Source organism: Nicotiana sylvestris, chromosome 12 (assembly GCF_000393655.2).
Source record: "Nicotiana sylvestris chromosome 12, ASM39365v2, whole genome shotgun sequence".
Taxonomy (NCBI): domain Eukaryota; kingdom Viridiplantae; phylum Streptophyta; class Magnoliopsida; order Solanales; family Solanaceae; genus Nicotiana; species Nicotiana sylvestris.
The window spans coordinates 166195451-166214155 of NC_091068.1; the positions used below are offsets into that span (position 1 = coordinate 166195451).

General features: G+C 37.8%; 1 protein-coding gene across 2 annotated transcripts; it reads right to left on the reverse strand.

Moving 5' to 3' along the window:
* Positions 1 to 1210: 1210 nt before the first annotated feature.
* On the reverse strand, positions 1211 to 4893 carry LOC104237309 (myosin-binding protein 7-like). Of its 2 annotated transcripts, XM_070165334.1 has the most exons (6): positions 4527 to 4893; positions 4091 to 4227; positions 2297 to 3692; positions 1871 to 1917; positions 1678 to 1774; positions 1211 to 1437 (listed from the first exon to the last, which is right to left on the reverse strand). In XM_070165334.1, the coding sequence occupies exons 3-6, from the start codon at positions 3686 to 3688 to the stop codon at positions 1378 to 1380; spliced, it is 1596 nt and encodes a 531-aa protein (XP_070021435.1). In that variant the 5' UTR covers positions 3689 to 3692; positions 4091 to 4227; positions 4527 to 4893; the 3' UTR covers positions 1211 to 1377. The 2 variants fall into 2 exon arrangements, with proteins under 2 accessions (XP_070021435.1, XP_009789732.1); XM_009791430.2 differs by having other exon boundaries at positions 2297 to 4227.
* Positions 4894 to 18705: the final 13812 nt, after the last annotated feature.

Genomic DNA, 18705 nt, shown 5'->3' on the forward strand with positions numbered 1-18705 from the left:
TAATTTTTCCTTTTTTTTAACTATTTTCTTTCCAAATTAAAGAAAAAAAATAACTCATGTCTTCTTCCCCAACCAACACTCCAGCGTTCTCTACCCCCACACCCTTCGTCTTCTTCCCCAACCTCCATCCTAGTTTTGTCTATTCCTCATATTTCGTCTCTCCAACCCTCATGACTAAGAAGAAAAAGAAAAAGAAAAAGAAAAGAAGAGCTATTGGGTTTTGTAAAAATTACCATTATTGATCTTTTGAAAAGTTTGAAATTAAATTTAATCGGGTCTTGTTGATTTTAGTGTTCCATGACCTAGAAAATTAGTTGAATTTGTGATTATTGTTGAATAAAAATTTACTTAGGTGATTAATTTTGATAAAATTCAAAAAATACCATTAACAAGTTTGAAGCTTTGGGTTTGAGCTTGAATTTGAAATTTGTATAAAGATTTGTGATGGATGTTATTAAAACTTGTTAAAAATCAGGCAAAGAGTTGAATCTATAGTTAGGGAAGAAGGTGCTTGTAGTGGAAGGGTTGGTGGTAATATGATGGTGGTGGAGAAGATGATGGAGTTGAGGAGGGGGTGGGATTTTTTCTTTTATGTATTTTTTTCTTTGGGAAGATAAGGAGTGGAGTTGGGGGGGGAGGGGGCAGAGTTTTTTTCCAGTTTTTCTTTTCTTTTTCGATTTATGACACGTGTCAGATGCTGATTGGCGCGTGTAATAGTAATCTTTAAGTAGATGTGGTCAAACACCAAAATGGTGTGTAATTGACACACCTTTAAAAGTTTTGGTATGTAATATTATTCCCTTCTTTAACAGGTGTGTAAGAGGAATTTGGGGACTAGGTCGATAGATAAAGTATGTATTTTGCCTTCTTTGCTTATACTTCGTATAACCACCATATGTTTGCTTTGCGTCCATGGTTAACTGAGTCTGGTAAGGATGTCCACCTTTTAGTTGTAGATGGAGTTGCACAATTGATATTTTTCCTCCTAGAAGTCCAAAATGAAATCATGAAAGTTTCCTCTAAGAGTATGTCTTTGTGCATGCTATGCTTCATAATTCAGTAAGATCATTCTTAATTTGAGGTTATCAGTAGTTATATGAGTCAAATTGAGTTTGATGAGATCAATAGGGGTAATGAGAACATAGTAAGTTCTACGCATTGACAATGTAAAAAGTATATACAACTTAAATCCATAAAAATTAGGGGTAAATGAAACTTTAGAATAAAAAGAATACGGGTAACAACACAAAGGAGTTTCTGATTTCTAAGGGGCCGAAACAAAATTACATTCCTTGGTAGGGAACAAATATTGCAAGGCCCAGAAAGCCCCTAAACAATTGTAAAAGTTCAATGTTATCCATTAGATGTGACTTCATACTACAAGTCCTTCAAGTTCTCTATTCCAATCCATCGGTCCTTGTACATGGGAGATGGCACCTGCCACAATTAAAATTTAAAAGTATCATGAAAGATGAATCTGAATACTTATACTTATCTAAAATAGACAATTATAATGACATCCCTAGTATCACAACAGGCTCTCTTGATCATCTAAGATGCAATAATATCCATCATATAGATTTGGGTTTTGGACTTGTCAAAATGCAAGAGTAAACAGATAGTAACTCTTCTCTAGAGTAAGAATACATTGCTGTTTTGAGAACTGGTTTTTCTCACCTGTGTACTGGAGATACATCTCCAACGCCCCACACGCGGTCCTTTGTCTAAGAGCATTCTCAACCCTGTATTCTTGGCTGACATTCCAAACATGTACCTATACAAGTTTCATAATAAGTTAGGAGTATTTGAGTACTGCCAGTTTGATCAACTAGCTAATACTAGAAACTAGCTTGGGCAAAAATCAACTCACTTGCATCGCCGTGCTTTTCTTCTCCATAGAACAAGGGATATAATCCACTGAATAGAAATAAATAGACAAATATGTCAGCTGTAGTAAACCAGAAAACATGACAAGGACCAAAAAGGAAACCAGCAGGGGGGGGGGGATCAGATGAGGTGGAGCAAGGGTGGCAAGTTTTCATATCAGAAGGCAAGAAGTAGCTTTTGCTAATTCTTAAAAAAAAAATACATCAAATGTCCTGTACAAAGTACATTATTTTAGACTAATGTAGTCATCGATTAAGGAAAAAATCAAGTGAAATTGACAAAATTGAGTCACAAAGCCAAGATTGAGCAATATCTTGGACAAAGACCTTATGTATCATATATTGTGAACTGAAATGACAGTTTACTCGGAAACAGGACATATTGATCATCGTTATTCTAGTTATCGTACCTTGAAAGCTGACATGAGTGAAAAGCCCCTAATTACAGATGGCTTCCTAACTCGTGTCTTCGTTGCAGGTGACATCTCTTTGCACAACTGCTGAGCAATCTCCTTGAGCAATACCATCTGTGCGTTATCAGTCCGCATAGAAATAATAGCCTGCCTCATTGACTCGCGATCAGCCTCAAGTGCCTGAAGCCTAAGGTACAGTTTAGTGACCTCAGGATCTCCAAAATCTGTATGATTTAATGAACCCCTTGGGGTAACTGTATAATCATCACCTACTCCAACCGTTGCCTTGGGCTCGACGTTATATCTAGCCTCCTGGTGTATAGAATCAATAGTGTACACTCTGTCACTCATGTCATCTCCAACTTGTGATGAATTATCCACCTTTGGATACTCCTCTGTTTGTGACTGTTCTTTCCTAGTGAAATCTGAGCTTATTTCTTTAATTTTTGCAAAGGGAGAAGCTAAACTATCAGTTGAGTATTTCCTTAAATGTCTCAGCCTCCTAGGGGAGTGACCAACTATAACCTTTTCAAGGACATTGTTCTTAAATATCTCTCCATCGGTAGTGCTTCTTGGTGTCTTCTCCAGCTGATTGATCCTATCCTCCAAATCACGCAATTGATCATGCGAACGTGGGGTCTCTCCAAATGCATATTTCTCGATATCCACCACCTCGTTGTCAACCTCTGAGTATATTTGATTCTCAATTATATAGCATTTCAAGGGAGGGTAATCATATGTAGGAATTTGATCAAATTGCTCATCAATAATAGTCTCATCAGCCATAGTACTATTGTTTCGGCTAAAACGGCCGCCCCCATTCTCTTTCTCACTCTCATGACCCTCCACCTCAGATTCAGTGAGCCCATAACTCTTCATTCTGTGTTTATACATTTGTACCTCACAAGTCAAGGACTGAATTGTTTGCTCCCTCTTGTACAACAAATCCTCCAATGCCATTATCTCTTGCTGGCCATGTGCCTTTTCCTCTTCAGTCAACCTCTTGAATTGTTTTAATTCCATTTGAGCTTCTGCCTTTTCTCTTTGCACTCTCAATATCATTGACATTGCCTCCTTGGTTGCTGAGGAGGATGCATTTCTTTCTTCCTCTAACTCACTGCTTAAATCCTTAATCGTCTGTTGTTGGCTGTTCACCATTTCCCGAAGTGCTGCACATTCGTTTTCGAATTCAACACGAGCTGTTTGAGGTAAGATGAACCCTGGAATGAAAAGCTTTTTCTCATCATCACTTTCAGCATATTCATCATACTTTCGCTTCACAGACCGAAACCAGGTCCCTGAAAAGGATCTTTTCATCATACAACAACTGCACTCGCGGTCACAACATTTGGCCTGGCTGGTTGACAAGGGCAAATTTTCAGAATCCATTATCCTACCAAAAACCAGTAAATCCTTCAGCCCCAAATTGGAAATCAGTTCTAGTAAAACAAATGAGAACAAAAGAAGAGACCAAGCTTATAGTCTATATGGTATCATAGGGGGGTTTCCCACACAATAGGTGTGATTCGGTTCCCAGTCTCTCTTTCCCCTTCCCTTACCCGGATTCCCTTACTTAACAAACCTTTTTAGAAAAGAAAACACCAAAGAGGGGATTAAATCCTCTTCAAAAACCTCCCAAACCAGAGGCAAATCTAACCCTTCGCAGTGGATTCAATTGAACCTTTGCTTTCTGTTCAGACAATGTGTACATAGGTAAAAACAAGGAGTTTTAAAAATGTATACACATATATAATAGATCACATCCACTGACTCTAATCCTGGAATATTTACTTGGACTCTAATCTTGGATTCGCCTGTGTCCCGAATTCCTCCCTCTTCCAATGGATGTGGCCATATATTCACGTATCCCTCGACTTACACATGATTGGATTTGCCCTTTCCTCATTCACAGTAGGGTAAACATACTCCTGCAAAACACCAGAATTCATCTATAAATTCAGAGCCCCCAATAAATATTGAAAATATCCAGCACAAACACAAAACCACAAAATACACATAAAATTATATATTTGAACCATGGACATAGAGGCGAATCCAGTATTGAAAGCATGTCATCAATTCATATTTATAAATAAGTCTAATGTTATTTTTTAATAATTTTTATATATCCATAACATGCATGCATGAACAGACACTAGCTAATACGTACACGTGCATCCTCATACATGCATATAAAGAGAAGGAAAGAAGATGATCATTCGGGTACCTGGAAATAGGACACCGGAAACTGAGTTGATGCTCAGAAATGGAGGGGAAATTTTCCAGGGAAAATGGAATGTTGCACTTAATTATCTTTGGGCAGAAAAAGATGTTCTACACCTCTACGATATTTAATCCAGGAAAAAGACCATTACAGAAGGAGAGAGATTCCTAATTGAGAAGGAAAATCAAACAAGGCAGAGGGAGAGAAAGAGGGTGGGGGAGGGGTATTTGGATACCTCCTGTTTGGAAAATAAAACATGGGAAAATGATGACCGTTAATGTTGGTTATCATAGTTGGATGATTATCCTGTATTCAGGAGACGAAGTACGTTTGTACTACGTGGTGACACACCTATGCAACTAGTAAGTCAATACAGGGTTGATCAGGAGAACCTGTAATTAAGCTGCCTTCTAAATCCGCTCTCAAAGTACCATTTCGGATAAAAACTTAGCTTCTTTGGTGAAGCGCACAGCCAAAAATAGGACTCGACGTGCATGTGGGTGACATTATATATATATATATATCGAGCTTTGAACATACGTTAGTTTTGAAGAGTCCGGAACCAAAACATTGCTTTTTTGCACACAAAGCACAAAAATAGGTGGAAAAAACAACGGATGACCAAAGTATATATTACGCATTTATGCAATGCGCTATACCTTAACGGCACATTTGTCCGTTAAGGTATAGCGCATTTGTTACATGCGCTATATGTAAACTTTACTAACCCTATATGAAATTTACTGGGCCACCAATAATTGAGGGTATAGCGCATGCATAATTGAAGCTACATATATAGCGCATCTTATATATGCGCTATACCCTAATGATTCTTTAGGGTACAAATGGGTGCAACTTTTCAGATCGACAACTTTTTCAGGTCGACATGCAGAGGCGAATCTAGGATTTTAATTCTATGGGTTCAGCATTTAAAGTTTTTAGCATTGAACCCATTATATTTTAAAGTTATGGGTTCATATTTACTGTTTATTATAAATTTATTAATTTTTACATATAAATTTATGCTTCGCGTCGAAAGTACTGGGTTCAGTTGAACCCGGTAGATGTATGCTGCATCCGTCCCCGTCCACATGACAATACACATAACACATATTGGTGTTGCGCTACGTTTAATATACAAGTTCGTGTAGTTTAGTTCTTCTTATGTTGCACCAAGAGATCAGTATTCAAAGACCATTTCAAGAACCATTACAATATTCGTTTCAGAAATACCACTAACATTAAATAAGTGGTTTAAGAAGAGGCAAAAAGGTGAAGGTAGTTCAATAGATCCACATGGAACACATCATAACACAATCGATCCCTACCTTGAAAAAAATATGCTAGTTTGCTATACTGATTTGGTTGATGACAAGTGGTATGGTGTTCTACGTCCCTTGAAAAATAAGCCTATCAATATACACACTGATCTCAAAGTTGCAGGGCACATTATTGAGGACAAAGCGCATTCTACAAAGCCTGAAGGTATGCGAATTTGGGGCGAAAAACTACAATGAGTTCCCCTTTACTCAAAACGATGTGATTATGAAGTACTATGCTACTGGCATGGGCTAGTTGTACCGCAAGCACTGTCTGTAAACTTCCAAACAAACACACACAAAGATGAACCAGAAGTGATTCGGCATTTGATGAAGGAGATTTTAGAGATGGAAACGGCACCAGCCGTTCATCATGCACTGGATGATCTTAACTACCTGCAAGAAATGGAGGATCAGTCTTGGGATTTATTGAAAAATGAAAAATTGCATAGAGACATTGATCATCCTGTTTTCCCAACAGTTGTCGAGTGGGAGGGACTACCTAAGTTTTTACCACAGACGTTGGACGTAGGAGTTCCGTATTGTTGTAGAAATCAAGCAAGGGGTTTTATTGATGATAGCGATGAAATATGATAAATGTGGACAATTGGGGCCTAGATTACGATGCCTTCGGTCCGGAAGGGTGCGTACAAGATGTTGACGAAGAACATGAAGACAATGACAATGAAATACTGTCAGACAGTTACAGTAATGGCGAATGAAAGTTGTTATTTATTTCTTGGGGAATATTTTAGATTGTTGTATTGAATATTTAATGCTAGATATAAATTAGATAAAACCCTACTAGAAACATAATTTTATTTCATAAATTTTGCAAACTGAACCTTTACAAACATTTAGAACAACAAAAATACTACAACAAAACACTACATTTATCCTTGGTAATTCGCCACAATGGATGAACTGCCACCTGCAGTTGAATTACAACCGCTTCCTAAACCAACTGAAGGACATTTACAACGATCGTGTCCTGTTTGGGAACATATGCCACATTTACGCGCATAAGCGGTATCACCAACATCTATTTGGTTTTTGATATAAACTAAGAGTCTACCCAGGTTCTCTATACAGTTCCCACAGTAAGCAACAGACTATAAAACCAAATAGTATAGGGAACCAGGTTCTCTATCTGTTCCCACAGTAAATTGGCAACAAATAAAGAACACGCGCACACTACAGTAAGTAAATGACACAGAGGAATTTTACGTGAAAAATTTCCAGCTCGACGAGATTAAAAACCGCTACCTACCCTTATAGGATTCCAGCTTCACTACTGAGCAATCTTTAGATTACAACCTATTGTAACCTAGGAATTAACATCTTAATCCCTCACTAACTTGTAACTATACTATTAAAAGCCACTTTGTAATAACTCTATTACAAAGATTTAATCTCTCACTAACTTGTAACAACACTATTACAAGCCACTCTGTAATAACTCTATTACAAAGACTCCACAACTCGACTAACTCTAGTCAAGACACAAACACAAGGGTTTATGATTTACAAAGGGTTTCCTACACAATGCTTCTAAGTAAGCTAAGTAGGAATTACAAGTAAGAACTTTAACAAAGATACAACATAATTAAGGACATATAATAACTCAATATGGGGAACTGGTCCATTGTTATGTTGTTCTTTGTTCTTGATGCCCTTGAGAATCACTTGCAAGATGGACACACACTTGAGAGAATGCTTGATAAGTTCTTGAATGTGCAAGTGATTTGTTTTACCTTTGCTTGATGTTAATATCTCATTTGTAACATCACTTGGATGATGTAAGCAAGGTAGGTAAAAAGTCTTCCCTGAAAAGTTGACTGCAGCACTGTTCCTGCACGGTAGCGTGTGCAGGCAGCAACTTTCCAGCTGGAAAGGTGACTTCGTACAGACTCCTCGAGAACTGGTAGGGACTTGGTCCGTCAGCTGTTTCTTCCACTATGAAAAGTTGAATCTTATTTTCACGCTGAATCCCAACCTGGAATCTTGTGATCTTAAGGTCTTGAGAATGTTTAAAGCTGTAGAGTTGACTATACGATGACTAGGAGAACTGATCCATATCTGTTCCCTTTGTTGTTCCCTTATCTGATTTTGTTGAGAATTGAACTAGACATCTGACTAGTTACTCTGGACGCAAGAGAACTAATTGTATCAGGTTCCTTATCTGGTTCTCTCATGAAGTTTGTCAAATCATCAAAATAAAAGACGCATAACTTATGGATTTCCCCCTTTTGGATGATGACAAACTTAAAATTGATATTCCCTATGAGAACCAGATTTTCACATTGTTCCCCTTATGAATCAGCCATATTCCCCATGAGAACCAGACCAAAGGAACTTATCACAATTGTTTCTTCATGATTGTTTGGCAAATCATCAAAACACAAAATAACATAACTTATCAATTTCCCCCTTTTTGATGATGACAAACCCAAAATTAATGTTCTCCTTGAAAACTAGATTCCTCACATGTTTCCCCCATTGACCAGACCTAGAATCAACATGTTATCAGCAACGTTCTCCATGCAAAGCAAAGCTATCTTCCATGCACAACACAACATATCAATTCGATTTTGTTCCTCCCCCAGGTTGACACCTATATAACTTCCCCCTTTTAGCATCATTGAAAAGAATAACAGAAGAAGCATAGCCAAAAAGAAGTTCAGCAACATTAACTTATGTCACTTGGGCAACACAACATAAACAATAACAAGAACAACAAGTGAATATCATTGCACAAAATAGAGTGATTGCCCATAGTAGAGTGACTATAACAAAAGCACAGTAGTTTCAACAATACAGAATATAACAATTTAAACAACTAAAGTACCAATGTCATCAAATATAGGGATCAAAAGAAGATAGGAATTCGAGGGAATTTGGAAGGAGTGAAAGACATGGATCATTGGGCAGGAAGAAAAGTAAGGGGATAAGGCATTGATAAGCTTGTAAATTCATTCATTCACAATCATTTGATCAATGATCATTTGCTCTCTCAGTTCCTCCACATGTTTCCTTAATCTTTCATTCTCACCCTTCAACTTAGCATTCTATTCTGCCAAGGGTCTACGGGGACCTGGTTCTCTATCTATCTGAGTAGGCTGAACCATCAATCAAATCACCAAGAATCTCTCCAAGCTTCTCCTCATCAAGAACAAACTCAGTCTCATGCACACATAGCATCAGAGTAACACATACAACATAGAAGTTTTTACTTCTTCTTCATAAACATTGGGACTTGGAGGGAAAAGAGGTGATTCTATTTTTGGAACTCAACAATGTCAAGAAGTTCCTTCAGTTTTCAGTAGTATCATAGTCAATATTCTGCCTAACAACACTTTTTGAGAAATCAGAGTCTTCTACCTCTCCAAACCCGATAACTCAACCTCTTGCTTCTGTAAGGAACCAGGTTCCTCACTCACACTACCCTTTCTTTCCAGAGCGGCCATGTCTCCCTCTTCTTCTTCTCAATCTGTTCACCCCTATCATCTGCCGTATCTTTCTCAGCCAACTTTCTTTTCTCTATTTTATTGAATTCTTTCTCACAAATGAGGATTTTTTTTTCATTCTCTCTTCCACAATCACCACATCAGTCAGTCACACCACTTCATCATCAATCAGCCTACATTTATCAATCCTTTTTACTAGATCAGAAGTTTGTTTAAACACAGAACTCAAAAAGAAAAAGATCATCATTAGAATTAATATCCTAAGAAGAATTTGAGGGACCAGGTCCGTCATTCAGTTCCCTTTTTTTAGCATATTTACCGATTCCTCCATCCTTCAAGGCTTCTACAAACCCACCAACAATTTCAGCCTCACTCTCTAGAATGTTAGACCTACCCCGTTCTTTTTCAGTTAAAGTCCCATCAAAATCTACCAAAGACTTCTTGGATTTCGATTCAGATGGAGTTAGGATTTTGGGAGGTGACAGAGTTGGGTTTACTTCTAGCATATTTGGAGAGAAGGATTCTTTTTTAGATAAGGTTGATTTAGTTTTGAAGAAAAGAATCGGTTTTGGTTGGGTGTGAGAGAAGGAAATGGTTTTTCGGGGCAACAGTTCGGTTCAGAAAAGGTTTAATATTTTGGACTTCAAAAATTTGGAGAGAGATGGAAATAAATTAATGACATTACACTTTAGCAGTTTAAAAAGGCATATAAGTATTGAAGAGACTACTAACCTGAGTCACAGGAACCAGGTTCCTTGACGGTTTTTGAAAACTTGAGCAAAAAATCCTAGAAGGGCAATGCCACTCTTACTTGTTTTATCCTGAAACTGCCATGTATATATACCAGTAACAGTATAGATTTGAGTTAGATGTCGCCAAAAAATACTTTTTAGCATTGTACCTTTCCTTCTTAACATAGCCAATCATCGAGGGACCAGGTCCTCAGTTAAGCTTGATCAACCCCAACTCCAGATGATTTCTTTCTAAATGTTCACTGCTCAGCGCCTTGGTGAAGATGTCTGTTACCTGGTCCTCCGTCTTCCAAAACTTCATACAAATCAGAAACTTTTCAACATTATCCCTCAAAAAGTGATGTCGCACATCAATGTGCTTCGTCCTTTTGTGTTGTACCGGGTTCAAGCTGTAAATACACCAAAGTCTTTAAGATGTTGCTTGATCTATAGTAGTTGAGCACAACAAGAAGTAGCAACCACGTATTCAGCTTCAGCAGTAGAGAGAGCCACACAGTTTGTTTTTTTGTACCCTATGAGATCAAGCATGATCCCAAAAAATATGTCGTTCCAGATGTGCTCTTTCTATCCACCAGATATTTAACATAATCAACATCAGCATATCCAACCAAGTCAAAAGTTTCTCCTGAAAAATAGATGAGGACCACGTCCTATGTTCCCTTAGGATACCTCAAAATTCTTTAGCAGCCTTCAAGTGAGAGTCTTTTGGGCCAGGTTCCAATCACTGTTATGTTTGAAGGCCTAGAGACCAGGTGCCACACTTGGTTCCTCTCAATTGATGGAGTTCTTCTTGCATAGCAACTATCCAGTTAGCATTTTTCAATACTTCTTTGATGTTCTTAGGCTCAATTTGAGACAAGAATGCTGAGAGGGTAAACATGTTCCTTGCCTTAGAGCTAGGTTGAATACCAAAGTCTGAGACAAGAATGCTGAGAGGGTAAACATGTTCCTTGCCTTAGAGCTAGGTTGAATACCAAAGTCTAAGGGTGTGATTACATTTTGAAGGGATGTGAACTCTTTTGCTTCTAGTTGGATACTTGAACTTCAGAATTTGAAGGACCAGGTTCCTCCATATGTGAATCATCATTGACATCAACAGAATAATAACTTCCACTCTTTTGTTCTGCACCAGGAGTACCTAATGCAGCATCAACAACCCTATGTTCAGCTTCAATAGAGATGATAGAGGGACCAGGTTCCTCTGTGCCTTTTGGAGATTCTGCTGCATCTCCTTAATCACTTTGCTTGACTTGACTTATCAAATCAGTCTTTCCATTTGCAATATGTATAGCTTCATCAGGAACATTTGTAAATTCTCAATCTTCATCTTCTTTGTTATGTGACCATTTGCCATCGTTGTTGAGAACAAAACGTTTTGCATCCAAAGGCTCCCGAGTAAGTCAGCGTTGGTTTTCTCCCATTGAGTAGTTCATAGAGAGACTTCTCGAGAAGGGACCTGATCATGCATTTGCTAATCAAGTAGCAAGCAGTGTTGAATGCTTCGCCCACGAACCAGGTCCTCCATAACCGACTTGTTCAGCAAATAAAAACTCGCATGCCCCAGTCGATTGTGCCATAACTCTACATCATCATCAATGACACTTAAGCATGCTATATCACCACCATTCAGTGAATCAAGGTCTGCAACATAGATATTATTGAATCTCTTGGCTATCAATACCATTTCACCAGTTTTAAGATTGGTGAAAGTGCAAGATTTGGACAAGAACTTCACTTTATTTTTCCTTATCACAAATTTGAGACACAACACTCAACAAGCTACATTTCAAGCCATTCACATAGTACACATTTTCAATTGCATGGGATAGCGTTTTGTCAATTTTTCTAGCACTAAGAATATAACCTTCTTGTTATTTTCAATGGATACACTCCCACCTTGGAAGGCGTAGAGTGAGAGGATATCATTCATTCTTCTAATTTTATGCTTAGAGCAGCCACTATCTATGTACCATTTTTTTTACTTCTACCTCTCACTTCAGCCACTATCCATGTACCAGTTTTGAGATTTCCAATGAGTTCATCAATGGCCAGCTTCTTCAATTCCTTGGCTTCAGTGATAGCATTCACTTTACTTTCCCAAGAACCTGGTAAAACACTGAGTATTTTTCGGACCAGCTTGTTTCTTGGGATGACTTCACCAAGGGAGTGAAGCTCATTAATAATGAAGGTGAAACGTGTGTGCATATCATGAATAGACTCATCCTCCTTCATCTTGAAAAGCTCATACTCAGTAGTAAGCATATCAATTATGGACTGCTTAACCTGAGTAGTTCCCTCATGGGCAGTTTGAAGAGCTTCCCAAATCTCCTTAGCAGACTGACAAGCTGAGATGCGGTTGTACTCATTTGGTCCGATGCCACAAACAAGAATCTTCTTTGCCCTGAAATTTTTCTCAATAGCCTTTCTATCAGCATCATTATACACTTTTCTTGTTTTTGGGACTGTAACTATTCCCTCACCAACAGTTTTCATGGGTACAAAAGGTCCATCACAGATTACATCCCACAGCTTTGAGTCCTCAGCCATAATGAAGTCATGCATTCTTGTTTTCCACCAACCATAATATTGGTCGTTGAATCTTGGTGGTCTGTATGTTGATTGTCCTTCCTCGATGTTTGGTGGAGCAGCCATGAAGATCCTTTCTAGGTGTTAACCTTTTAGAAAGAACCTGCTCTGATACCAATTGATAGAAACTAAGTATCCACCAAATTGTATAGAGAACCAGGTTCTCTATCAGTTCCCACAGTAAGCAACAGACTATAAAATCAAATAGTATAGGGAACCAGGTTCTTTATCCGTTCCCACAGTAAATTGGCAACAAATAAAGAACACGTGCACACTACAGTAAGTAAATGACACCGAGGAATTTTACGTGGAAAATTTCCAGCTCAACGGGATTAAAAATCACAACCTACTCTTGTAGGATTTCAACTTCACAACTGAGCAATCTTTAGATTACAACCTATTGTAACCTAGGAATTAACCTCTTAATCCCTCACTAACTTGTAACTACACTATTACAAGCCACTTTGTAATAACTCTATTACAAAGACTTAATCACTCACTAACTTGTAACAACACTATTACAAGCCACTTTGTAATAACTCTATTACAAAGACTTCATAACTCGACTAACTCTAGTCAAGACACAAACACAAGGGTTTATGATTTACAAAGGGTTTCCCACATAATGCTTCTAAGTAAGCTAAGTAGGAATTACAAGTAAGAACTTCAACAAAGATACAACACAACTAAGGACATACAATAACTCAATATAGGGAACTGTCCGTTGCTATGTTGTTCTTTGTTCTTGATGCCCTTGAGAATCACTTGCATGATGGACACACACTTGAGAGAATGCTTGATAAGTTCTTGAATGTGCAAGTGATTTGTTTTACCTTTGCTTGATATTAATATCTCATTTGTGACATCACTTGGATGATGTAAGCAAGGTAGGTAAAAAGTTTTCCCTGGAAAGTTGACTGCAACATTGTTCCTGAACTGTAGCGTGTGCAAGCAACAACATTCCAGCTGGAAAGTTGACTTCGTACAGACTCCTCGGGAACTGGTAGGTACTTGGTCCCTCAGCTGTTCCTTCCACTCTAAAGAGTTGAATCATATTTTCACACTAAATCCCAACCTGGAATCTTGTGATCTTAAGGTCTTGAGAATGTTTAAAGCTGTAGAGTTGACTATACGACGACTAGGGGAACTGATTCATATTTGTTCCCTCTACTGTTCCCTTATCTGATTTCGTTGAGAATTGAACCGGACATCTGACTAGTTACTCTGAACGCAAGAGAACTAATTGTATAAGGTTCCCTATCTGGTTCTCTCATGAAGTTTGTCAAATCATCAAAACAAAAGACGCATAACTTATCAGTTCTGTATCCGCGTTCTTTTTTGTACTTGCAGTTGACGCACAAAATCCTTGTTACACACCCATTTAAATGGTTCCGGCGGTCAATAATGCTCAGAACCTACTGGCTGCAACTGTTTACTGTAGGTGTTTACGTATGCAGCAACACTATATTCTTTATCAACGTACCTCGTTGCCGCGAAACATGTATGTTGAAAGCACTTCATGGCATGTGAGCATGGCAAGTGATAGATTGACCATTTTCCACCCAAGCATAATCTTCTAGATTCATTAAGGATGTGTGTATTATTCTCGCGGTTTTGATGCAGACCAGTGCAAATTTAAAAAATATTCCCCTCGCTGCAATACTGCAAAAATCTATGCTATTGTGCTTACTTCCTATATTTCTCAAATCGTTTCATTGAATGTGGTATAAATTCAACACCCATTTCTATCAATGACGATGCACCGCCAGATCTTTCAACAAACCTCTCGCCATCTGCTTGAATGGCATCCGCACCATGGCAGCGACAAACAATTCACGTGCTGACTTCAATAGCCTGTTGAAAGACTCTAACAAATTTGTAGTCAAAATTCCCCATTTCCTACCACCATCCTTATGCAAGGTCCACTTGTCAAGCTCATGTCGCATCAACCAAGGATAGGTTTCTGGGTCTTCCTGCCTAATCAATTCCATTCGCCTCCTGAATTTACACTTTTGGTGATATGTTGCAGCCATCCACATTAAACCATGTAAGTCCTTGTTCGAATGAGACCTCTGAAAGTCGGCCTTCAAGTGCTTAACACAATAACAGTGGTAGGAATACAATTCCTGCCATGCACGCAAATTCTATATCAAAACTTAAAATACCGCCATGACGATAAGATATTAGACAAATATCTAAATGTTGTCTGATAACATGATCTTTCAAGTGATTCAAAAATAATGTCCACGCCTCTTGGCTTTCATTGGCACAAATAGCAAATGCGAGGGAAAATATGCTTCTATTAGCATCTATTGCAACGGCGATCAATAACTTAATATCATACTTTCCATAGACATGAGTGTCGTGTATAGATATTACTGACCGACAATGCACAAAACCATCAATGACTGGTTTAAATGCCCAGAACACATATCTGAATATGGATTCTTGTATTTTCGGACTCCGCTCAAGCTTTTATTCAATAATAGTCCCCGGATTAAAGTATTGCAATGCAACTATGTACCTCCCAGTTGCAATAAATAATCTCAAACGCATGTTTACGCCCGAGAAATGCCTTTCTTTTGGTAATAGTACATCCATATACCTGGTGGACAGATGTTATACACTCTTTAATTTTGTACCTTATGGACGAATCAATCTGTGGAATCAAGACAAGAGAAATCAAGTCAGCATTCAAGTTAAAATGATTCCCATTGAATGTTTCCATTTCACAAGTGTGGGTGCCAATGTATTTCCCTACAATTCACATATTTGTTTTCAACTTTCTCGCACGCAGTATCCATGTAAAACCTTGAAACCATCTACGACAAATAACCTTGTATATTTCCGGAGATGACTCATGAACCACGATCTCACGATACTCTTTTATGTTGTACATCCGCGTGGCCCTGCCTAGGCGCGCTTTATCAGCAAAAAGCATATTCTTTGACTGCATTGTTGGTCTAAATTCATCCCACATTGCTGTCCGAATGTCGTCAAAATCCCTTATGAGGGCATCCACATCCGACATACTAGGCAACTGATCAAGGTAGGGAATCTCTCTTGAATGAAACGGCACATAGGATTCATATACTCTCGGTCTAACGGGAGGTAGAGTCTGCATATGTGGAGCATGCTCATTGGTGGCATCACACTCCCTCGTCAATCAGGTTCATCATTCTCATCCTCATCATCATCAGCGAAGGGTGTGTCATCTCCAGACTCATCAGCATTATTGTCATAATCACTACTATCTTCCTGACTCTGCGCATCTGCTAGATCCCGATTAAATATATCGTCTTCGGACAATTGAGTAGGGACAGGACCTTAAAGTTGCTGGTTTTCACTCCATAATCAATAAAATAATGAGTTTCTCAAATTCATCCAAATATTACATATAAACTTTATCACTTAATTTACAAATCATATTCTGTTGATATCCCATGATGTATATTATCCTGTTGTTGATGACTCCCGATGGATCACCATGATCCAACACACCAAAACTAGGCATATTCCAATAGTAACTTGTAAAATTCATATCTGGCTGGTACCCCATTTGGAATATATGAGTGTTAATACAAATACAATACATAAAAAAAATATCGTAATACAAAGAAAAATTAAAATTTACCACTCGGCTTGTGAATTACGTAAACTTGGGGAGACATTATATTCTCGCTCCTCATTCACCCGTGGAGATAAGTTTAGATATGGCCAAACTCTTTCAAACGGAACTTGTTCGAATAAAACTGCTCCAAAAAACACTCGGTGATTGAGGGTTATCCATATTTTGTGGAACCTCAATATTGCGACCCTCTTCAACCTTGACGTACATTTCCAACATTTTTATCACAAGAAGTTCCCGGTGTTCATCTGGAGTCCTCAAAAAAACTGTCAGAGTTTCATAATCTTCGATGTTAAACTCAGCATAACAATCAACCCCTTACGGAGTAACAGAATATGGATATATTTCGGTTACTTTAATATTAACCTATCATTTTCTCATACTCATTTTTTTATATAACAACGATTCCAATCTATCGTACTCCATTGTAAGTGTTAACATGACACTGTGGAGAACAACTATAGCGTACAGAGTTATTCTCCACCACAACATCACCCTCCCCCCCCCCCCCCATATAATGCAACCCTAATTTTTTGCTCTTCGGAAATGATGACAAAATGCAAAATAAGTGAAGCAAGCAAATATTTCGGAAGACCTGAAGGATCCTGAATGGATTTTTACCGAAATTCTAAAACTCCTTAAATAAGAAAAAAATCAGTCTGGGGGTACAATAATTGAGGGTATATCGCATATATAGGATGCGCTATATATGTAGCACCAATTATGCATGCGCTATACCCTCAATTATTGATGGGTCAGTAAAGTTCAGATGAATTATTGGTGGGTCAGTAAAGTTTACATATAACGCATGTAATAAATGCGCTATACCTTAATGGACAAACGTGCCGTTAAAGTATAACGCATTGAATAAATACGTTAAATATATATATATATATATATATATATATATATATATAAACTTTAGTCATCCGTTGTTTTTCACCTATTTTTGTGCTTTGAGTCCAAAAAAGCAATATTTTGGTTCTGAACTCTAGTTTTGAATCCGTGCATGGTTCTTTTATCGAGAAATTGAAATAGAGATAAGATGTTAACATGGTCCTACCAAACATGCTAGAAATTCATAAGCAAAATACTAATTTATCAATTTCAATTGCTGTGACATTTCTTTTTATGAATTTCAAAATGTTTGACATCATTCCATTTCTATACAACTTTAACTTATTAACTCATAAAAATTCAAAAAATTTAAACTATTCATAGTGTAATGCCTTATGTGCTAACTTTTCAATCGTTATTTAATAATTTCTAACTTTAACCAATATAACACATATTATTCCATGTCGTTTAAATAAAAATCAGCGTATAAAATGGAATGGGAGGAGCAATATTAATTTATAAAAGTATTCTCTCAAAATATTGATTTCAGACATAAATTACGTTCAATATTTAAGAATCTACTACTTCTCAATATTTAAGAGCTTGATCTTGATGTATAAAATATTCTGAACAAAATCATAAACTAGAATCTTGAATGTATAATTGATGAAATGATGTGTCTTCTTTTACGACAAACAATTTTTACTTTTTGAGGAAATTGAAGACCATCCAACCTAAAGAAACTGCTATTTATAATTGTAGAATAGTGTCACGTCCTTAGTTTTAAACTAAGTGCACGTGCGGTATTTGGCAATTCAATCACGATCTTGCACAACTTGTTTACGTTTTTGCTATGCCAAGTCAGCCCTACTACACTCATGATCGCTAGGAAATGTTAGAACACATGAGAATTGCCAAAGGAAGCTTTTGTATTAGAGAGAACTTGATTTTTTTGCTTGGTTGATGAACTACAAATGAATGCCCCTATTTATACTAATCACCTAGGGGCTAGTATGTAAATTATAATTGTTCTACAAGTCCTTTCATATTTACAACTAAGTCCCTTCTCTAGAATATTCTATACAGCTAGTTTCTTCTAAGGACTTTCCTAACAATTCTATAGGGTTCTAGGGTCTTCCTAAGGAAACCTCTATATTTCGCTAGAACCTTCCTACAAATGAATAAATATCTAGAACTTTTCTAAGGAAATTCTCCATAGTTCAAGAATATTCCACCAAGATCTTGTCCCTAACTTATGTAACCATTCCATATGGCAAAAATATATGCCAAGTGGCACCTACGTGGCATGATGATGTGGCGGGTCATGACACTCTTCCCCGCCCAATTTTGTGTCGCCCTAGGCACAAAGCATCGACACGTACGCGCGCACATCGCCTTGGCATCGTCGGAAATCTTTGTCCATTAGCCATGATGCCCTATGAAGCAGTTCTCCTTCCCATTTCACAAGGTACTAGCTACCTTTCTTCTTTCGCTGTTTGTACTTTGGACGGCTAGCAATGATGGCCTCCATCCTCCGCCCATCGGATGCCCCTCCTTGCTCTTGGCCTGAATCTTCCCATGACTCAACCATGT